We start from the raw sequence: 23,929 nt of genomic DNA, 5'->3' as shown, positions 1-23,929 counted from the left end.
CATATCCCAGAGTGAACCCAGTCACCCCAGAGTGATCCCTGATTGCACGCCATATCCCAGAGTGAACCCAGTCACCCCAGAGTGATCCCTGATTGCACGCCATATCCCAGAGTGAACCCAGTCACCCCAGAGTGATCCCTGATTGCACGCCATATCCCAGAGTGAACCCAGTCACCCCAGAGTGATCCCTGATTGCACGCCATATCCCAGAGTGAACCCAGTCACCCCAGAGTGATCCCTGATTGCACGCCATATCCCAGAGTGAACCCAGTCACCCCAGAGTGATCCCTGATTGCACGCCATATCCCAGAGTGAACCCAGTCACCCCAGAGTGATCCCTGATTGCACGCCATATCCCAGAGTGAACCCAGTCACCCCAGAGTGATCCCTGATTGCACGCCATATCCCAGAGTGAACCCAGTCACCCCAGAGTGATCCCTGATTGCACGCCATATCCCAGAGTGAACCCAGTCACCCCAGAGTGATCCCAGAGTGCACCGAGGGTTCCCAGATTGCATCCAGTAACCCCAGAGTGCAACCAGTCACACCAGAATGATCCCAGGGTGGCAGTCACTATATTTAGACCAATACAACAAATACTACTACAAGAACAACAACCTGAATTTATAACTTATATGTATGTGTATTGATACACGGCCTGCATGACGGTTGCCATCTTGGACAAATTGGCGGCAAGTACGGCGACCATCATGGACAAAATCGCGGCAAGTACGGCGGCATTCTAAGACAAAATGGCAGCATGAAAGGCGACCATGTTGGACAAATGGCGGCAAGCTCCTCAAGGCTGTCGGACAGGAACAGCAGGAGGACATTGAGCCCTTCGAGTCTGTTATACAGTAACAGGTGGAGACCATTTAACTCCTCGAGCCCGTTACTCCAGAACTGGAGGCAAATCATCCCCTCCAGCCTGTTACATCGGAACAGGAGGAGCCATTCAGCCCTTCGAGCCAGTTATTTGGTAACTGAAGTCTATTCAGACCCTCCAGCCGATTACACTGGAACAGAACAAGGCCAATCAACCCTCGAGCGTGTTAAGTAGGACCACGAGGAGGCCATTCAGCCTTTCGAGCCTATTATACAGAACAGGAGGAGGCCATTCAGCGCGTCGAGTGTGTTGCCTAGTAAAGGGAGTAGGCCATTCAGCCCCTCGAGCCTGTTACAATGGAACAGAAGTACACAATTCGGCTCTTTGAGCCTGTTCCGCCATTCAATTAGATCATGACTGATCTGTGTCTTAACTCCGTCTACCCATCTTCGATCCAGAATCCTTTATACCCTTGCCTAACAAAACATTATCAATTTTCCTTTTGAAATTTAGTATTGAAATCCGCCTGAACAAACTTTTGTGGGAGAGAGTTCCAGATTTCCACGACCCTTTGTGTGAAGAAGTGTTTCCTGACATCACCCCTGAACGGCCGAGATCCATTTTATGCCCCCTTGTTCTGGATTCCCCACAAGGGGAAGTAGTTTCTCTATCTACCCTATCAACTCCTTTAATCAACTTAAACAACTCAATTAGATCACCCCTTAACCTTTTATATTCATAGGAATCCAAGTCTAGTCTATGCAACCTGCCCTCATAATTTAACTCATCTTGCCCAAACATAATTCTGCTGAATCTGAGCTGCAGCCCTTCCAAGGCCAATATATCCTTCCTGAGGGTCAGTGCCTAGAACTGAATGCAGGAACTCCAGATGAGATCTATCCAGAGCTCTGTACAGCTGGAACATAACTTCCACCCCTTTATATTCCAGCCCTCTTGAAATAAAGGCCGACATTCTTCGCCTTTTTAATTATTTTTGTAACTCTCCACTAGCTTTTAATGATTCCTGTACTTGGACCCCCAAATCTCTCTGCTCCTCCACAGTTCCTAGCTCCTCACCATTTAGAAAACACTCTGATCTATCTTTCTTAGATCCGAAGTGGATGACCTCACATTTCCCCACATTGAACTCCATTTGCTACAGTTTTACCCACTCACATAATCTCTCAATATCCTGGGAATGCTTGGTACTTTTGTTTGGTTGGAAAATGCTTTATGTCAGATCGTTATTTTAAAAAGATTACAATTGATTTTTATTTTGTACAGTTTGAACAAGATCATTATTCCCCGATCAGTAAAATGTCTGTTTTTCAGATAGTGGCGACAGTTCAGAGATAGTTGTCTTTATGCCGACTTTAATGAAGTGAAATTTTGCTGATTTAAAATCAGATATATTTCTAAGCTTGATAAAGCAGCTCCTCTGTCAGTTGAGGCTTCACTCCCAATGTCTCAGTGTTTCCGCTTGTCCTGATATCAATGCAACATTTGAAGGGCTCCAGATAATGAATAGTGCCTGCTCTTCAGAGGGTGTAGATTCACACTACACTAGGCCTTGTTTCAGACTTTAACTGTCAAACAAATTGATGAAACAGTAAGAGAGAAAAAACATAGTAGCAGTAAGACAATAGTTTTACTGTAAAGCTCAACCAGATCCTTACTGGAAAAGAAAATAATAAATAATTTACAAATACTATACGAAAATGTGACTGAACTTTCGAAAATCCTCGTTCTTTGTTGTCTTTTTCTCACAAACTATGGAAACTGTCGACTTGATTAACATTCTCAGAGATTCCAAACAGACTCACCAGTTTGAAAAAGACAGGCTGATAAATGCCTTCAAAACAGTGACTGGGAGCCAGTCATTTTAAGCAATGGTCTGTTTAATTCAAAAGAAACTTCCAATCAGAACTGTACGAGAAGAAATGACCCCGGAGGTTTGTATCTGAATCAAATTTTTGACATTGTGAGGTGCAACCTGCCTTTAAGAGGTGCAGCCTGCCTTTCAGAGGTGCGAAGCACTGACGCAATATCTGGGCCCCCCTGCTGGTGAGAAGCGGTTCAACAGCGCAGCCAGGCCTGACTGCTCGCAGGAATCAGGCAAATCACCAGGCAGCACCAATATCACGGACTGTCTGCATCACAATGACCGGGTGCAGCTTCATGATCTGGGGGGTTAATCGACCCCCGCGCACGGATTCGGGGGTTATCGAATTTAACCCCGTACATATCTTTATATATATATTACATACAATACAGCACGGGACAGAAACAGGCCATTCAGCCCCTCTGGGTAAAGAAGTTCCCCTGAATTTCTTATTTGACAACAACTTCTGCAGTAGAAAATATAATACAATGTATAATCAAATATTATGTGTATATATATTTAACATCGAATGTACAGTACAGCACAGTACAGTGTCCATTCGGCTCAACTACTATTTCTGTTTTACAACAGCTACTTCCTAATATAAAATACAATACAATATATCTTTATATAAATATTACATAGAATTCAGCACGTCACCGAAACAGGCCATTCGGCCCACCTGGATAATTAAATATCCCACAGTGTTCCCACAATGACCAAGTGATCCCACAGTGCACCCAGTGATAGTGCCCCATTGATCCACAGTGTCCCAGTGATCCAAAGTGCACCCAGTGGTCCCAAAGTGATTGCAGAGTGACCCATTGATACCACAGTGCATTCGTGATATTGACTCAGTCATGCGCAGTGTCCCAATGATCCACAGTGCACCCAGTGATCCCACAGTGATCGCAGCGTGACCCAGTGATCCTACAGTGCACCCAGTGATATTGCCGCAGTGATCCAAAGTGTCTCAGTGATCCCAAAATGCCCCAGTTCTCTCAAAGTGATCCCAGTGATCCCACAGTGCCCCCAGTGATTGCACGGTGCACCCAGAGGTACCAGTATCAAATTGCATTTGTGTAAACGTTTGAGAGACTTTCTTTATTTACAACAACGTGTGCATATAAAATAACGTGTTTTATATATGTATTACATATTACATAGAATGGGTAATGAAATTCCTCCTGAATTGCAATGAAGCTGAAACGAAATGGCGGTCATTAAGGCGGTCATCTTAAACAAGGTGGTCGCCAGTGTCCCAGTGCTCCCACATTAACCCAATGATTCCACAGTGTCCCACTGATCTCACAGTGTCCCAGTGATCCCATAATACCCCAGTTAACCTGCAGTGTCCCAGAGATCCAACAGCAACCTGTGAGACCACAGTGCTCCCATTGATCCCACAGTGACCCAGACAAAACTCATGTAAGTGTCATTGGGTGCAGCCTGTGGTGAAGGCCTCGGTCAGTGCCCTGTGGAGAGAAAGCCTTTAGTTTGTGGTCAACTTACAGTTTGTGGCTTTTTCCAATCAGCCAAAGAGTTCAAAAAAATTCATGACATTCAAAAGAGCCAAAGCAAAAAGTTTTTTCAAAAACCTAACACACGGCATGATCCCTCATCAGTTGCAGGGACAATCTCTCAGCAACAGTCAATTACACAGAAACAAAGCCCAGTTTATAAAGGAGAAGAAACTAAGTAGTAAAAGATTGAGAGACAATCTTTATCGACAACAACTTGTATTAATATCTTACAGCAACTACCAGAACATCAATTTGCATATATACATAAATATATATATTTGCATAATACAACTACTCTTACAAAGCCTCGATAAAGGATGTGGGGAAAGAGCAAAGGGGTAAATAGGACGAATTGGACAGCCCTTTCAAAGAGCTGACACAGGCACAGTGGGGCGAAAGGCCTCCTCTTGTGCCATAGTTACCATGAAAACTTAAAACTATGAACAACAACTTCAATGTCATGAAACCGAAACAAAATGGATACCAGTAAGGCAGTCATCTTACTGAGGAGCAAGCTGGACATCATACTGAGGGGCAAGCTGGACATCTTACTGAGGGGCAAGGCGGCCATTTAACTGAGGGGCAAGGCGGCCAAATTACTGCGGGACAAGATGGTCATATTGAACAAATTGGCCGCCATGCAGCTTGAACAAATTGGGCGCCTTGATCCTGAAACCTAATGGCCACCAATAAGGCAGCCATCTTACTGAGGGGCAAGATGAAGTGAGCTGTGTTGTGAGACACGGAGAGGGTTCATTTGCTGTTCCTGTTAAATCACTGTTGAACGATAGTTAAAGATGCAAACGGAGTGAGACTGGCACTAGCTGGTGTTTAACACAAAGACAGCGGAGCAGTGAGGAAATCAAGGACCAAAATGTGAACTTCTGCAGAAAAATGGATTAATATTTGGTTATTTGGACTTAATTCTTACAGAGAAGGAGAGACCAGACATTCGGAGGAAAGGTCAAATGAGCCATGTGTGTAGAGAATGTAATTCTAGCTTCTATTAAATAAATCAGAGTAAAATTGGATTCAATCTGAATGTAGTTCTGATCTGGGATTTGGTTTAATTCTACATTTTTCATATTTTTCTTTAATCTGAAACAATAACAGTATTTGTAACAGTAACAGAACAGGAGAGTGCTGCGGGTCTCTGCCCGGTTTAGTGAGACAGCAGAAGGGGTAAGAGAACATTGTGATTTATTACAGAATCCAGCAGCTCACTGGGAAAGTTACACATGGTACAGATGGAGGAATAAAAAGGTGCAAAGTGATTTTATACTTTAATTTGGGGCAATGACTTTTTATCTCCAAAAGGTTAAAATTTATGTTTAAATAATGGGCTCTTTCTCCGAAAGAAACTTTAGGCACAAGCCATGGCTTTATGAACAAAACAATCATTTATTATTCTTAATACACTAGAAAAAATTACATTAGAATGTAATCAACATCTGGGGATTATACCCGATTTAGAATTGCTTTAACACCAATAAAACAACACATTCTGAATTCCCAAAATGAATAACCGTTTGGAAATCCAATGTCTATCTTCGAATAAGCTGATAACGAAAGTTATATCCTTGTGGTTGACTCAAGCTTGTCTGGAGGATTCCAGGTATTTTGATGGATACCGTTGTAGGGTAGCCTGTCTTACTCTGGCATCCAGGTCATCTGCTTCACAGGCAATCTGTAAACCAGCATCGAGGCATCAAGCTGGAAGGTTGCGAGCAGTCATGAAGATTCCAGGTGAGGTGGTGCTGCCAGGAAGTGAAAGGTGAGTTTGGAGCAGCAGTGGTGGATCTGCGTCTCTCCCCACTCAACTTCTGCCCAGCTTCTTTATAACATAGAACCACCCCTCTGGGGCGTTAGCTGATCAAAAATAGGTTCCTACAAATACAACCCATGATTGATTGACACTTCACTTGTTTTCTCTCAGTGTCCACAACGTAACCAAGTCAAGCCGGCAGGAGTTCAAACCATCTCCAGCCCTCCTGGAATCGTTATTATTGCTATGGTGATCGATCCTCTGCTGTGTGGTCTTTCACAACGTGTCATTAACAATCCTTCTAACAGCCCTTCCTCCTTTTAATCGTCCTTTTCCTTCAGACATGCTGAAGCGGATTTAGTCTCAGGCTTTCGTTTATCAGATGATTTTTTTTACGACACAGGACAGCTGGGAAACCCCTGCAGTAAGTAATGGTCAGGGTCAGGTACACAAGACTGAGTGACTTTGTTGTGCAGCCTCCCGGCATCAACTCTCTCTTTGTTTCTCTCTGTGGATCTACTTTTCCCCTTTCCTTCTTTCTATCTGTCTCTTCCTCCTTCCCTTTCCATCTGTCTTTACATCATTCTGTTTGCTTCTCACTCTCTCCAGCACTGCTTCTGTCTCCTTCTTTCTCTCTGTTTCTATTTGAATTCTCGAACTCTTCTTTGCATCTGTTTCTGTATTTCATTCCATCTCTCTCAGTCGCTGTTTTAATATTTGTATTTCTCCCCCTCTATCCTGTTTTCCATTTTCTCCCTGCTTTCTGTTCCTCTTTTTCTCTTTCTCTTTGTCGTTTTATGTCTGACACTCTCTTGCTCTGAATCTTCCTCAGTCTCTCGTTATTTTGAATTGATTTCTTCTGTCTATTAACCTCTCCTCTCCTTTGTAATTATTTGGCAGTGTCTCTCTCTCATTATATATAGAGAAAGAAAGTATAAATATATATATATATATATGTATATATATATATATATATATAGATATACTTTCTTTCTCTCTTTATTTTTCTCTCTTGTCTTAATAACTTACTCTTTATTTCTCTCCGTCTCTGAATAACTCTGTCTCTGCCTCTCTTTATTTCTGCACTTTTCTAATTGGTACATTTATGTTGTCCTTGTGTTCTCTCTCTGTCTGTCCTTCTCTCTGTCTCTCGTCTCTCTCCCTCTGCCTCTCTATCTATCTGTTTATTTCCCTTTCTCTGCCCTCTCTGTCTCTCATTCTCTCTGTGTCTCTCTCTCCCTGCCTCTCTCTTTGTCTTTCTCCTGGTCTCTCTCTCTGTCTCTCTCTCGGTCAATCTATGTGCCACTCTCTCTGTCACTTTCTCTCTCTGTCATTCTCTTTCCCTGGCTTCCCTCTCTCTATATCTCCCTCTCTGTCTCTCTGCCTCTCCTTCTTTCTCTCCCTCTCTCTCTCCCACCCTCTCTCGCCCTTTCCCTCTCTCTTCCCCTTTGTCTCTCTTTCTCTGTCTCTCTTTCTCTGTCTCTCTCCAAATCTCTCTTTGTCTCTGACTCTCCCTCTCTCATTCTCTCTGTCTCCCTCTCTCTGTCTCTGTCTCTCCCTAATTGCCGCTCCCTTTCTCTCCCTCTTTCTCGCTCCCTCACTCCTTCTTTCTCACTCTCTCTCTGTCTCCCGTTCTCCCCCTCCCCTCTCTCTCTCTGTCCCTCTCTCTGTCTCCCCTCTCTCTCTCCCTCTGTCCCTTCCCCTCTCCATCTCTCTCACCATTTATGTGAAGGACACACATCCTGATCAGGTCCACAGAAGTGACATTGATTTCCAGCTTTGCCCATTTTGTCTTGCGGTCAGTTAATTAAAGTCCAGCTGAGCTCTTTGGTGCCGTCGTTTTGAACAACAATTCACGTGTTGTCTGCAAAGCAAACCCTGCCTCAATAGGTGAGATTATCAATAAAATATAATCTCAGAATCAGATTTAAGATCATTTCAGGGCTCTGTGCTGCTAATATAAAATGTACTTTCCATCCCCCGGGAAGTGTAGGGGATGGAGTATGAAATGGGATTTAGTTCTAGTGCTTGAAACCCTTCTGTTCTTTCTATGATTTCACTAATTTAACAATTAGATTGAGTGGGTATTTCACCGCGTTCTTCAGCTCCTCTCTGAATTTAGTCTGGGTCAGGACATAAATACACGTGTTTGTGCAGGAACTGAGAAGCCGCAGCATCTTTGATATCTGTTCTGAGATATAACCAGGGTCAGTGAAGGAGTAATAAGACCGAATGTCTGCAATTCGCACATAAATGAAAAATACAACATATGTCAGCCACAACAGTATAAAACTACCCGAGATACTGAAGAGTAAAATGATGGATTTCTTTCGGTTCTCCATCTCTGGATCACTCCGATTCTCTACATTGCTGCGGCCCCGGAGTCCCCTGCGGACTCGACTGGACACTAAAATACACCTGACTGTCAGAACATTGAACAGCAAAATCAGACAGAACGGGACACAAGGGGTTAAAATGAGGTGAAACATGTCAAATGCGGCCCATGCGGGGGAAGTACGGAAGCTCAGTTTACTCACACAAAACCAGGGAGCATTATCAATTATATATAAAGGTTCATTGGTAAAGTACCAGGGGACATTCACCAAACAGCCCAGCACACTCACTGTTCCCAGAACCACAGCCGCCGTTCTCTCGGTGCAATATTTAGTTTTCAGCTTCTCACAACAAATGGCCACAAATCGATCAAAGGTGAAAGCGACCGTGAACCAGACAGAAACATTCGTGGTTACAAAACTCAAGACTATAATAAAACTACACACGGGAGTGATGTCCAGGAATGACATTGTGAAATAAATCGAAGTAATCTGACTCAATATCGGATCAGTGATAACGACCAGGAGATCGGCCACTGCCATTCCCACCAGGTAGTGACTGATACATTTGGAGAGACCGCACTTTCCTCGGGACAGGATCACAATCGCCACCAAGTTAACTGTAAGAGAGTGAAAAGGAAGCAGAGAAATTATTGATCTGACCTGGAGTGAAAGCAGCAGTTTGAGAGGATCTGAGGTGAAATTTCCAGCTTTGTTGCTGCATCAAACGGTGGAAAGTGATTGATTGACCTGGGCAGCGATTTCGGTCAAAGGGATGTTTTTAAACACAATGTTCAGTAATGAATTAAGAGATGGATGCAGAAAGTGAATAAAGTGAGCACCGGATCCACTGGAAGGGCTGGGTGAGGGCACAGTGCCGGTGGGGAATGGAGAAGGGGTTTTGCACACCGGGAATCCAGCTGATTAAAGCCGGATTTGGGTTCCAGACTGATGTGAAAAAGGGGGAAGGGTGGGGAATGTGAGGGGACAGGGGTAGGTACATCTGGTTTCTTGCTCTGGGTTAAGTGAGCCGACAGCGGCTGGCACTAAATGGGAAAGGCAGCTGGAGCCCGAGCCAGTGAGTGAGATTGGGAGGGAGACAAGGAAAAGGACATGTCGGAGCTGAACGGGAGTCAGGAGCAGATGGTTTGGGAAAGCGAACAAATTGAAGCAACGGATGAGGAGACAGAGGATTCAATGCAGTGAGAGGAGAGGCTGGGATTCATGGGGAGAGACTGCAGCAGAATGTCAGACGAAATCGAATCTATAGGTCCCACTAACACAATCCAACTATAACATTCAATAGTTCATTTCTGTGGTTATTGATATCAGGGAACCTGTGTCGTTATAAAATGTGTACAATAAATTTACTTTGTAATTCACTTGAAATTAAATTTAAAAGTATTAATTAAATCAACCTCGTTGTTTATTGAATTCACCTAACTTTAACGTACTGTATCCGAACAATTCATTACGATCAAGACATTTCTGATTATATTTTTTTCAGCAAATTTTAATTATGTTCAGTGTTAAGTTGGAAAACAAAGAACATTCACAAAAACAGACTGAGGACCTGACAGGGATATAAACATGAGGAGCGAGTCCCACAATAAAAACTCACCCAAACTGACCACATCATAATAACATATTCAAGTCATTTTTTCTCTGTGTAATTGTACTGGAAGTTTCAGCAGTTCATTCTGATGAATTATTCACACCACAGCCTCTCGCTTTCGCTCTCAGTCTCCCTCTCTATCACTCACTTCACTCTCTTTCTCAAGTCCATTTTCATATCCGATTAAATCCTATCATCCTGTGCCTGCATTCTGTTCACCAGCCCCGTGTTCCACCGATCCTATTCTCAGTGTTAGTTTGTTAAATAGTGAAGCCTCTGTGGGATAGTTTAATGTTTCTACAGATCATCCAATTCTCCACCTGTTCACCTGCACTGTTCTCTTCATCCACAAATCATGGAATAAACAGAATCGAATCCCTCTCCCAGGCAGAACTCACAATAATTGAGATTCCTTCTCCAGTAATTATAGGGTATGGGGATGGATGGCGGGATTGTTCAATTTACAAAACTCCAACATCATACTTATCACCTACAGGTACATAGAAGGGCTGCTGATTCCAACAGGGACAGTGCAAATTGAGACCACAAAACATTAAAACATTTCATTTTACAGTGAAGTCCAGTGACAGTCAGTGAATTCATCCACAGTGAAGCAGAGAAGGAGATGTGAAAGAGTCAGCAGAAAACTCAGTTCAGTAACCAGACATCTGAAGCGGCGTCAGATACACACATAATGAAATAATATTTCATAACAGTGATAACCAATAAATACATTGAAATCCCAGTTAAACTGAAGCATGTTATTTGGGAGGGAGGACATTCCGCTGCCTCCTTGTAACACTGAGACCGTGAGCTGTCTCATTATCAATCACTGAAAACACATTGATGAAAACATATTCCAGGACAGGTTAGTTCCACAACAAGAAACTGTTATCAGCTCCTGATGGTCTGATACCAACTCTTAGCCCAGTACATTCAGTACAGAGAATAATCCAGTAACAATGCCAGGGTTGGATAGACAAATTCATGACAGATATAATGCAGCGCCTCAATACCGAAAGAGCAGAGACTTAACACATTCCATCATTCAACCAATAGAACAGAACAAGTGACTGTGTAAAATATGTAGGGACAAAAAACAATTTTCCAAGTACAGCAGCAGATTTAACACCGATTTACACCATTAACAGATGAGATAACGGCTTACCTGGAACTCCAATGGCTGCAAGAACAGGATAATAAATACGTTGTATCTGATAGATTACTGGATATCCCATTTCTGTGAGAAGCACTGACTTCTGTTACCCTGGAAACCACAGCTCCAGCAGGCACTCTGAGCTGATCCATTCCAACAAGCCCTGATTTATACAGGGGATAAGTCTCCACTGACACGGTTATACTCCTGATCATTGCTGTTAGTTACAGTCAGTTTAACAAACACATTACATTAGCAGCTTTGACTCCGCTGTAAATAATGTGGTGAATAAAACACAAACATCTCAAAGTCCACGATATTACTTAGTCAGATCTCTCTCAGGAATAAAGTTTAAATCTGATCTCATACAGGACTGATCCAACAATAATAAACGGCTTCATTTACAGCTTTTATATAACTATATTGACCATGTTCACTCCTGGTGATTCATTTATAATTTAGACAGATGTCTCCGCAGTGTGCACTGAATCCAGGGACACAAGCAGACCCGTTTCACTCTGTTCCTGCAGTTTCCCAGTTAAAATATGAATTGCGAGTCTCTGACACGAGGACAGTTAAAGGGCAGGTTGAGGATTGCAGCCTAGAAATGACTGGGTGATATTAGGGGACGGACACTGAACATGTCATATTGACATTCCTCTCTCCGCTATTTTACTGCAGATGTTTACCCGTTTATTCTACATTGGTTAACGGTTCCAGTAAAATTGGTCCCGTGTAACACCGAGCTGAGCCCATGACCCTTTTTGACCTCCATCACAAAGGCCCCGTAATTCCCTCACCCGCCTCCATTCCTTCCTCAGCCCTTTGCCATTGAAACCCTCATCAATGCCTCTGTCCCCTCCAGACTCAATTCCTCCAATGCACTCCTGACCGGCCATTCAACCTCCACCTTCTTTAAACGTGAGCTCGTCCAAAACTCTTGTCCGTGTCCAACCAGCACCAGGTCCTGCTCGGCCTCACTGACCCTCACTGGCTCCCAGTTGCATATTCATTAAATTTAAAATTCTCATCCTTGGGTTTAAATCCCTCCCCATTTCCATACCGACAGACAACCCACCCGTCAGCATCTCATTCATCGGAAACTGGCCTCTTTTGCTGGGACTCACCTCACTTGGTTCCACTCACCTATCTGATCAGAGCCAGAAGAAGCTTCTCTTCCCACCCTATCACCGTTATCTCTGATGTTTCTAACGGTTCAATCCTTGGCTCCCTCCTCTTCCTCATCTCCATGCTGCCCTTTGGTGACACAGTCCGCAGACATGGACCAGCTTTCAGATGGACGCTGACAAAACCACCGCCTCTCTTGACCCTTCCAATATATTTGTGTTGCCAGACCCACATTCTGTTTTAGATGAGCCTCCAGTTCCTCCAGTTAAAAATTGGGAAGTCATGATCTTTGGCCCCACAATCTCCACATACTTGCCAGGGATTCCATCCTCACCCCTAGTTTTTTGATTGGTGAGTCACTTTGGATTCCAATCTCCTCAGCCTTTAGTTTATTTTTATTCTTTCTCACACTTGAATCCATCAGGGCCTCACCCCTCCCTATCTCTATAAACTACCAGTTCCGGAAGCCCCTCCCAAACATTCCGCTCCTCCACCTCTGGCCGCTTGTGCATCTGCAGTCCATTTGTCCTACTTCTGACAGCGGTGCCTTCAGCCATATCCACGCTCCTGAATGCCCTCCCTAAGCCGCTCCATCTCCATTCCTCCTTTCACGTGTCAGACGTGGCTCAGTGGGAGCAGTCTCACCTGTGAGATAGAAGTCTGTGCATTGAAGTCTAATTCCAGATACTTGAACATATAATCCCGGCTGACACTGCAGTGCAGTCCTGAGGGAGCACTCGACTATCGGAGGGTCACTACTGAGGGAGCACATTACTCTCGGAGGGTCAGTACTGAGGGAGCACAGTACTCTCGGAGGGTCAGTACTGAGGGAGTGCTGTATGGTCGGAGGGTCAATATTGAGGCAGCACAGTACTGTCTGAGGGTCAGCAGTGAGGGAGTGCTGCACTGTCGGAGGGTCGGTACTGAGGGACTGGCGCACTGCCGGATGGTCAGTGCTAAAAGAGCGCAGTACTGTCGGACGGGCAGTACCCTGGGAGCGCTATACTGTCGAAGGTGCCGACGGTACGATATTTTAAGCCGAGGGCCCATCTGCCCTCTCAGGCAGATGTAAATGATCCTACAGCAATATTCGAAAAAGAGCAGGGGAGTTCCTTCCAGTGTCCTGGCCAATATTTACCCCTCAACCAATGTTTATAAAACCGACTTTCTGGCCATTTATCTCATTGCAGTGTGTGGGAGCTTCATGTGCGCAAATTGGCTGCCACGTTTCCTACATTAACACAGCGACTACTCTTAACAATGTACTTCATTGACTATTTAGGGACGTCCAGAGGTCAAGAACGGCGCTTGATAAAAGCAAGTTCTTTCCTTCTTTCAGACCTTCCAAGAAACCCGTCTCTTGCTCAAGTTTTTGCCGTCCTTCCTACTATTTCCTTACTTGGTCAGGGGTCGTCGAAATTCTACTCTTGAAAACCAATCATATCCCCTCCGATTCTCCATTTACTTCTCCTCCTTTTACATCCTCCCGAAACCCACTCTTGACCAAGGTTTTCGCCAGTCCTCCTGATATCTTGTTATTCCTTTTACTTCTCCGTGAATCCGCTTGGGAATGTTTATTCCATTAAAGGCGGTCTGGGAATGCAAGTTGTTGTTAACTTTCATTGGAATGTGTTCATTAGTTGTCCACTGTATGAGCAAAAGTAGTTTCTGGGATCATATTCTTGTACCAGAAAGAAATTTATATCAGAGACAGACTTGCTCACATAAATAAACATTGGAAACTGCTCGTGGACACCGTTTTATTCGAACAACATAACTTGGTTTATGTTCAGGCATCGCATTGAAATCGGTTTGTACAATCGTGAGGGAACCTTTAGGGGAACCTTGATCTAATAGGAGACAAGCAACACTGACTAGGATGAAGGTTTATTAGTTATTTGCCTTTTTACTCCATGATTATAACCCGTTTTACTGCTCCCTGGGACTGATGACTATGATGAAGATTTATTAGTTACTCTATTCGGTTAAACCACATAGTTCCAGAGCAGTTTCGGTGTCCCATTATAGAAACAACATTAAAGCCATAGGGAGAGCACAGTGTAGATTCATTCGAATGAGGCCAGGGAAGGGAAACTTATTTGGAAAGACTTGAAAAAACAGGATTATTTCCATGGGAATAGAAAGGACGAGGCTTAAATCTTAAAAAAACAGTCCATTCGGCCCAACTGTTCCATTCCGGTGTATATGCTCCACACGAGCCTCCTCCTGACTTCATCTAACTCTTTCAGAATATCCTTCTGTTCCTCTCTCCCTCGTGTACTTATCCAGCTTCCCCTTAAATACATCTCCACTATTCGCCTCAACTACTCCAGGTAGGAGCAAGTTCCAAAATTCCATCCACTCTCATGGTTAAAAAGTTTCTCCTGAATTCCTTATTGGGTTTAATAGTGACTATTTTATATTGCTGAGCCCAAGTTTTGGGCGCCCCACAAGTGGAAAAATCTTCCCTCCCTCTAACATATCAAACCCCTTCCTAATTGTAAAAACCTCTATTAGGGCACTCGTCAGCCTTCTCTTCTCTAGAATAAAAATACCCAGCCTGTTCAGTCTTTCCTGATATTTATAACCTCTCAGTTCTGGTATCATTCTAGTGAATCATTTTTTGCACCTTTTCCAGTGACCATGTATCGTTTTTATAATATGGAGACCAGAACTGTTCACAGACCTGAAATGTGAAGACTGTTTCTCTCTCCACAGATGCTGCCTGACCTGTTGTGTGTGTCCAGCATTATCTGATTTAATTACAGTTTACATAGACTGGTCTAAACAAGCTCCTGTACAAGTTCAACATAATATCTCTGCTTTTCAATTCTATTCCTCTAGAAATGTTTGCATTTTTATGGCCTTCGCCCCTCAGCAAGATCGCCAGCTTGCCCCACAGTATGATGGCCGCCTTGCCCCTCAGTATGATGGCCGCCTTGCCCCTCAGTAAGATGGCCGCCTTGCCCCTCAGTGAGATAGCCACCTTGCCCCAAAGTATGATGGCCGGCTTGCCCCTCAGTATGATGGCCGCCTTGCCCCTCAGTAAGATGGCCGCCTTGCCCCTCAGTAACATGGCCGCCTTGCCCCTCAGTAAGATGGCCACCTTGCCCCTCAGTAAGATGGCCGCCTTGCCCCTCAGTAAGATAGCCACCTTGCCCCAAAGTATGATGGCAGGCTTGCCCTTCAGTATGATGGCCGCCGTGCCCCTCAGTAAGATGGCCGCCTTGCCCCTCAGTAAGATGGCCGCCTTGCCCCTCAGGAAGAGAACCACCTTGCCCCAAAGTATGATGGCCGGCTTGCCCCTCAGTATGATGGCCGCCTTGCCCCTCAGTAGGATGGCCGCCTTGCCCCTCAGTAAGATGGCCGCCTTGCCCCAAAGTATGATGGCCACCTTGCCCCTCAGTAAGATGGCCGCCTTGACCCTCAGTATGATGGCCGCCTTGCCCCAAAGTATGATGGCCACCTTGCCCCAAAGTATGATGGCCACCTTGCCCCTCAGTAAGATGGCCGCCTTGACCCTCAGTATGATGGCCGCCTTGCCCCAAAGTATGATGGCCACCTTGCCCCAAAGTATGATGGCCGCCTTGCCCCTCAGTAAGATGGCCGCCTTGCCTCAAAGTATGATGGCCACCTTGCCCCTCAGTAAGATGATAGTCATGAAACATTTGCCTGAGGAAGGAGAAAATCTCCGAAAGCTTGTGAATTTAAAATAAAATTGCTGGACTATAACTTGGTGTTGTAAAATTGTTTACAATCCTCAGTAAGATGGCCGCCTTGACCATCAGTATGATGGCCGGCTTGCCCCTCAGTAAGCATTGCTGGCTCCATTTTGTTTTCAGTTCAGGGCGGGAGTGAATGGTTCCCTGTTACCCACTGTGTACTGTTCATGTCCAGGAGCTGACACTGTTCCATACATGGGCCGTAAAGTACCGAGAAGGAGAGACACACTGAGAGAGGCATTTTGTTTAAATGTAAAGGCACTGATTTTTTTACAGGTGTCTGTCTCAATTTTGTGTTTATTCAGGGCCACCATTTTGTGTCAACACAGCACTGGGACATTTATTACAGAGCAGCTCTCCTCACTGGGAAATAAACGCACTGTACAGAGGACAGGAAATATAAAGTGAAACACTGATACAGGTCTGAATGGAGATCAGAAATTGAACAGATAAAACACAGGTGCAGATCTCGTTGTTATGTTTAATAACTGTTTTTTTTATTCGTTCATAGGATGTGGGCGTCGCTGGCGAGGCCAGCATTTATTGCCCATCCCTAATTGCCCTCGAGAAGGTGGTGGTGAGCCGCCTTCTTGAACCGCTGCAGTCCGTGTGGTGAAGGTTCTCCCACAGTGCTGTTAGGAAGGGAGTTCCAAGATTTTGACCCAGCGACGATGAAGTAACGGCGATATATTTCCAAGTCGGGATGGTGTGTGACTTGGAGGGGAACGTGCAGGTGGTGTTGTTCCCATGTGCCTGCTGCTCTTGTCCTTCTAGGTGGTAGAGGTCGCGGGTTTGGGAGATGCTGTCGAAGAAGCCTTGGCGAGTTGCTGCAGTGCATCCTGTGGATGGTACACACTGCAGCCACTGTGCGCCAGTGGTGAAGGGAGTGAATGTTTAGGGTGGTGGATGGGGTGCCAATCAAGCGGGCTGCTTTATCTTGGATGGTGTCGAGCTTCTTGAGTGTTTTGGAGCTGCACTCATCCAAGCAAGTGGAGAGTATTCCATCACACTCCTGACTTGTGCCTTCCAGATGGGGGAAATGCTTAGGGGAGTCAGGAGGTGAGTCAATCGCCGCAGAATACCCAGCCTCTGACCTGCTCTCGTAGCCACAGTATTTATATGGCTGGTCCAGTTAAGTTTCTGGTCAATGGTGACCCCCAGGATGTTGATGGTGGGGGATTCGGTGATGGAAATGCCGTTGAATGTCAAGGGGAGGTGGTTCGACTCTCTCTTGTTGGAGATGGTCATTGCCTGGCACTTATCTGGCGCGAATGTTACTTGCCACTTATGAGCCCAAGCCTGGATGTTGTCCAGGTCTTGCTGCATGCGGGCTCGGACTGCTTCATTATTTGAGGGGTTGCGAATGGAACTGAACACTGTGCAATCATCAGCGAACATCCCCATTTCTGACCTTATGATGGAGGGAAGGTCATTGATGAAGCAGCTGAAGATGGTTGGGCCTAGGACACTGCCCTGAGGAACTCCTGCAGCAATGCCCTGGGGCTGAGATGATTGGCCTCCAACAACCACTACCATCTTCCTTTGTGCTAGGTATGACTCCAGCCACTGGAGAGTTTTCCCCCTGACTCCCATTGACTTCAATTTTACTTGGGCTCCTTGGTGCCACACTCGGTCAAATGCTGGCTTGACGTCAAGAGCAGTTACTCTCACCTCACCTCTGGAATTCAGCTCTTTTGTCCATGTTCGGACCAAGGCTGTAATGAGGTCTGCAGCCGAGTGGTCCTGACGGAACCCAAACTGAGCATCGGTGAGCAGGTTATTGGTGAGTAAGTGCCACTTGATAGCACTGTCGACGACACCTTACGTCAATTTGCTGATGATTGAGAGTGGACTGATAGGGCGGTAATTGGCCGGATTGGATTTGTCCTGCTTTTTGTGTATGAGATTTTTGGACTGGTATGCAATGTGTATCTCAGGCTGCACTAATAGAATTGATACTCTATCTTTAAATCTCATTCTACGAGGACATTCTGAACAAGTATCTAATTTGTTTCTCAGGTTTACTATCTTTCAATATTTCTCAATCTGATACTCTACCTGAGTTTTGGACTTGTATGCAATTTGTATCATATGATACACTTTTCGAATGGATATTGCATGTATTAAAGTCATGTGTGTGAGAGTTCTCGGCCAGTATTCAATTTGAATCTCGGGGTACATTATTGGGATTCATTCAGTACCTTTGAATCGGGTACCATGTGTGATTTCTATCTGGTATTTAATTCGAAGCGAATGTTGCCCTATTGTGAGATTGACACAGTGCCTTTCACTCTGAGTGTGTGATTTTGGACTGGGATTTTTGTATCTACCTGTCAGCGGGACTGAGTTCGGGGGAAATGGAACAGTGTCTGCCTCACCTACTCTGCTTGACTGTTGGATTGAAAATGTGTCTCTGGAAATTGTGATCAGTGTGGGACTGACTACTCCTGCTGTCTGAGACTGTGGAACTGATGACCTGTCTGTGTCTCTGTGCTCTGTGAGTGATAATATACTTACTGTGTGTGAGAAGGAGCTGGCTGCACTGTTCCTTCTGCCTCGGGTGGAGGAAGCATCACATTTATTCTGGATCGTTCAAGGGTTTGCCTGTGGAAAGAAAATTATCTCTTGTTACTCAGGAACATGTGAGGTAGAAAATACAGAAGTGATCAGTTTAATATCTCTCTTAATGATCATTTTGAATATCCACAAATGAAATCCAGTGATACAAACAGTGTCAGTGTCTGACTCCACTGCAGTACTGCAGCAATCAGCTTCTGCATACCAGGTGTGTTGGGCTGTTTTATAACAATTTAATGACATCCAGACACGGCCCAACCCCTGCACTGATCCATGAATGGGACGACCCGATGGGGCAGGGACCTTTGCACAGGTCAGGTTTCTAATCCCCTCTCCCATGGGACTAACCGTTCAATCGAAACCAAACAGCCGCTGTTTAAAATGTGTCCTTCACACTTCTCACCTGATGCCTGCAATAGATGCTCTTTGTATAACTCCCCACATCCTTACTGTCCGGCTCTGTTTCCACTCTTCACTGTCCAATAACAATAAACAGGGTGAGGCTGGAACTAAACCAGGACCATTCACTCCTGGTTTGGGGAGAGAAAGCAGCAATGATTTTAATAGCAGGTTCTGCCCATTCTCTCTCCCTTCCCCTGGACACACCCTGTACACACACAGCCCGAGAATGACCTCTCCCTTCCCCCCTCTCACTCCATGTTCCGGGACCAGTTCCTGATCGACTCCGCCTCTTACAAACAGCCCCCGGACTGCCCCTGAACTTCCCCCGGACTCAATGCCGATCTCTGAGCCCATCTGCGGACACGGTCCCGAAGCGATGATCTGCTGTAACGAGGCTGCTCTTTGCTCCCTTCCCCCGGGGGCCGTGATCTCTCCATTCCCGACTGTTTTAAACCATCTTCTTCCGCTCACTGAGGGAATGGCGCCCACAATTCCCAATCCAAAAATCGATGGAAACTTTCCCCAATTGGAATTTTTCCGAGTCTGAGCAAAGGAATTGGGTCTGGGGGAAATGTCAGAGGGAATGGGGTCCACAGGCAGTGCAGGAACAGGCACCAGAATGGGAAACAGATGGGATTCCACCAGTGCCTAACGCTGGAATCCAGACTGACTTTACAATCTCCAACTATTAAACTAGATGTTTCCATCCCTGCTGTTTCTCTCGGAGTCTTTTGATGGGAAATGCCTTTCAGAGATAAAGTGAGCGGCTGTGAAATCAGCCAATGGATTCTCTTCATTAATGGCCCCTATAATGTGTGACTGAGAGAGGATTTCTCAAACCAATCCTGGAGAAACATGGGAGGAAAGTGGGAGTCGGTGTATTTGCTGGGACCGTGTAGGGTTAATATCAGGCAGCAACAGTCGCAGATTAATTTAACCGGAGTGAAACTGTCGGTCACTGAGAGTAATATCGAACAGCCCTGAGCTGTAAAACTGCAGATAGTACAACAGGCATTAGAGGGTTAAATGTGACCCATTGTTTCTGTCCCTCTCTGTACTGTCCCTGGGTGTGGGATTAATAGTGTTTCTGACCCTTGTACAATATCAGTGAGAGATGAGATTGCATCTTCTGTCTCTCCAACGCGATCTTTCTGGATAAAACGGCACTTTACCGGTCAGTCTGGATCTAATACTGTTAACGTCTGTCTGTCACTGTGTCTCACCGCTCTCTCTGTCTCTCTCACCGTGTCTGCCTCCCTCTCTCTCTATGGTGCTGTATATGAAGGTGGATACTGCTATTGAGCGTGATTTGGACACAGATCGGAAGTGTAAGACTGATACTGTCTCTCTCTCTCTCTCTCCCTCTGTTGCTGGACCTGAAAGTGGGATACTGTCTGATATAAAATAGAGAGAATGAGATGTCCGGGCCGGGCCTCACTGTAACTGGGGATGTGTTCGGCTCCAGTCCCAGTTCATGGTCATAATCTTTTCACAGATTCAGGGCGAGTGTCTCTGTGAGACGGTAACACTGGTGGAGAAACTCCGCGTCATAACTCAAACCCCAACACATGAGATTCTCCAAATAAGCTGGAATAAGGTGTTTGTGAAACGCTGAACCCGTCTGGGAGGGGATGTGTGGGGAGATAGAACAGGGAAACAGACTGAAATGGAGGAGCCGAGTTGACTTGTTATTGAATGGACTGTATTCAGACAGGAATATTAACGATTTCTCATTGTAACGGGGCTTATTTGAAAGCTTCGGGTTTTGGGAACCCTTGACTATGAAGCCCGGGTCTGTCAGGGTTTGTGCGGAGCGCTGAGGTTCGGTTCTATTATCGATAAACGGTTTGAAACTGTCGGATGGAGAGAACTGGAGGTTGAGTTGGAAGATCAGATGCCGCTCTCCGCTCTGTCACTCTGACTGTCTCCTCCCCTCCCGATTTCTCTGTTTAATCCCCCATATGGAACCAAAGCGGGTCGGTGGACTCTAAACACGGTTTACTCGTTAACAGGACGAAAGGCGAGTAATGTTCCTGATCTCCTGGGCACCAGGCAATTCACTGTTATTTGTTTCTGTACAGAGTTACATTTCAGAGACTCCCCAGTGAGTTTGATGCGTTATGTAAATAATCCAACAAAATAGAACAGAAACAGAGCGAAGCGCTGAATTCCACAGATGTAGAAAGGTTAGTCGAGCAGTTCTGGTGATTCTTTATGAGCCCAGCATGGCAAGTAGTTTAAATAAATACAAGAAACCTGGTGATGTGTGGGCTGGGGTCTATAAGTCACCGTTTAATGTACCGGATTGTGGTCACTGCCCCGACTCCAGTCCCATTAATTCCTCATCTCGTCCACAACGAGACAAAAGCAGCTCAAAGCCTCACTGGTAGCTTGATATCAGCGTCTCCCTTCAGACAGTAACCAGCCCTTTCACAGATACAGAGGGTGGCTCTGAAAAGAGCCTTTACATCCAGTTACATTGAAACTGGAGCACAGAAACAGGCCATACGGCCCAACTAGTCTATGCCGGCGTTTATGCTGCTGATGAGCCTCCTCCTTCCTTACTTCATCGAACCCTATCGGCATATCCTTCTATTCCTTTCTCCCTCATGTGCTGATCTATCTTCCCCTTAAATGTCGCTCTGTTATTTGGCTCAGCTACTCCTCGTAGTTGCAAGTTCCACATTCTAACCACTCTCTGGGTAAAGCAATTTCTCCTGAATTCCCTATTTAATTTATTAGCGACAATTTTATGTTTATTACCTGAAGTTTTGGACTCCCCACAAGTGGAAACATTTTCTCTACATCTATCCTAACAAACCCTATCATTATCTTAAAAACCTCGATCAGATCAACCCTCAGTCTTCTCTTTTCTAGAGAAACGAGACCCAGTCTGTTCAGTCTTTCCTGATAAGAATATCCTCTCATTTCTGGTATCATTCTTGTGAATCCTGTTTGCACCTTCTCCAATGCCCCTATGTCTATAATATGGAGACGAGCCCTGTTCGCAGTCTTCCAAGTATGGTCTAAACAAGGTTCTATACAAGTTTAACATAACTTCTTTGCTTTTCATCTCTATCCCTCTAGAAATGAATCCTAGTGTTTGATTTGTCTTTTTATGACCTGATTAACCTGGGTCGCTACTTTTAGTAATTTGTGTATCTGTACCACTAGATCCCTTTGCTGCTATATCCCGTTTAGACTCTTATTATCCAAGCAGTGTGTGACCTCCTGATTCTTCATTCTGCAAGTTTATTTATGCCCTCTTGCGTTTTGATGCATTCTTCCTTTGTATTAACTAAATCCCCCAATTGGGTGTCGTCCACAAATTTTGGAATTGTACTTCCGATTCCCGAATCCAAATCGTTAATGTAAATTGTGAAGAACAGTTGTCCCAGCAACTGGAATTCCACTTCCCACCTTTTTGCCAGTCTGAGTCGCAACCCTGAAACTCTATTCTCGCCTGTCAATTTTGTAGCCAACTTACTATCCATTCTGCCACCTGACCTGACTCCACTTGCTCTGAACTTAGCCATGAGTCTGCAATGTGGTACATTATAGAAGGCCTTCTGAAAATCCAAATATATCACATCTACTGCATTAAACTTGTCTACATTTTCTGTTCCTTCTTCAAAGATTTCAATAAGGTTGGTCCTGTCCTTTGGGTTATCAGATTAAGCCTTGGCCGGTTTACTTGCTCTTGGAGCTCACAATGCTGGTTTTCTTCGGCAGCATCACGGCCTGGATATCAGACAACACCCAGAGCGATGGTCACCCGTCCCGGCAGCTTGTTGAGCTCCTCGTCGTTACGGATGGCCAGCTGCAGGTGTCTGGGGATGATGCGGGTCTTCTTGTTTGTCCCGGGCCGCGTTGCCGGGCAGCTCGAGGATTTCAGCCGTCAGATACTCGATGCACAGCAGCCAGTTAGACCGGGTCTCCGGCACCCACACGTTCAGCATAGTTCCCCTTTCGCAGGAGCCTGTGAACACGGGTAACAGGGAACTGCAGTCCGCCCCGGGATGAGCGAGACTGGGCCTTGGCCCGAGCTTTACCGCCGGTTTTTCCTCTTCCAGACATTTAACACAATCTCACAAACACTTTCACAAAGAATGAAGAAATCCTCCCGCACTCGCCCTTCTTATACCTTCTGGAGGAGTACAGTGGGGGCACTTGTGATGAGTCTCTCTCAGAGTGTTTACACTGCCCGCTCACCCTCACTGATATTCTATCTTTGAACTGCTGTAATATTGACCATTAGTAATATTGCTGCTCCTCCTCCTTTCCCTATTTCCCTGTCCTTTTTAAAGATCTTATGGACTTGAATATTAAGCTGCCAATCCTGCCCAATTGTTCGTCAGGTCTCTGTAATGATTTAATGGAATTATTTAACTTTACTCAATCGCTGATATGAGCTGTGGTAAAATGTATTGCCAGCTGGTCAAGTATTGCCGGTATCGACAATCTCTTCAGTCCGATTTCAGTTGAAGAATTACTGGCTGGTGTGGAATTTCCATTGATTGGGGGTTGGCTCAATCTCCTGGGCGGAAACAGGAACTGCAACAGAGCGAGAAACGATCCGTCAGAAACCAGTTCAAATGAAGAACAAAATCCAACAGCCTGCAGTGTCGGATCAGGATCTGATGTTTGGCAACTATTTTATTGTTGATTATTTTTAGCGATGGCGGTATAGTGGTGATCATAGCTGCCTTCCAAGGAGTTGACCCGGGTTCGATTCCCGGCCATCGCAGTTAAGTGTTTTTATTAGTTTATTTCCATCAGAAACTGTTAAGTTTACAATCGAATTTGATGCAGTTCAGTTGGATATTGTTTCCAAAACATAGTGCAATTATAGTAAAATATTTTCAACCTTCATTTCTTTTCCCGAAAGAAGCAAAAGAGGAATAACATGCTGGAAATACTGATTTACCAAGGGTCGAATGAGAGTGAGGAAGGGAAATGAAATGTTAGCCTTTATTGGAAGCGTGTTGGAATATGAGAGT

General features: G+C 45.1%; 1 protein-coding gene and 1 non-coding gene across 2 annotated transcripts; one reads left to right on the top strand and one right to left on the bottom strand.

Annotated features, from left to right (window-relative positions):
• Positions 1–5,263: 5,263 nt before the first annotated feature.
• LOC137317676 (probable G-protein coupled receptor 139) lies at positions 5,264–11,161 on the bottom strand (the record flags this gene model as incomplete). Its single annotated transcript, XM_067980845.1, has 3 exons — positions 5,264–5,329; positions 8,066–8,949; positions 11,113–11,161. Coding segments are annotated over 3 exons (999 nt in total), but the record flags the coding sequence as incomplete, so codon positions are not given.
• Positions 11,162–23,604: 12,443 nt separating this feature from the next.
• Positions 23,605–23,676, top strand: trnag-ucc (transfer RNA glycine (anticodon UCC)). Its single transcript has one exon. It is a non-coding gene; the product is annotated as a tRNA-Gly (tRNA).
• Positions 23,677–23,929: the final 253 nt, after the last annotated feature.

The sequence above is a fragment of the Heptranchias perlo genome, unplaced genomic scaffold, assembly GCF_035084215.1.
Source record: "Heptranchias perlo isolate sHepPer1 unplaced genomic scaffold, sHepPer1.hap1 HAP1_SCAFFOLD_63, whole genome shotgun sequence".
NCBI classification, from domain to species: Eukaryota; Metazoa; Chordata; class Chondrichthyes; order Hexanchiformes; family Hexanchidae; genus Heptranchias; species Heptranchias perlo.
This window is presented reverse-complemented; position numbering and strand designations above follow the sequence as displayed.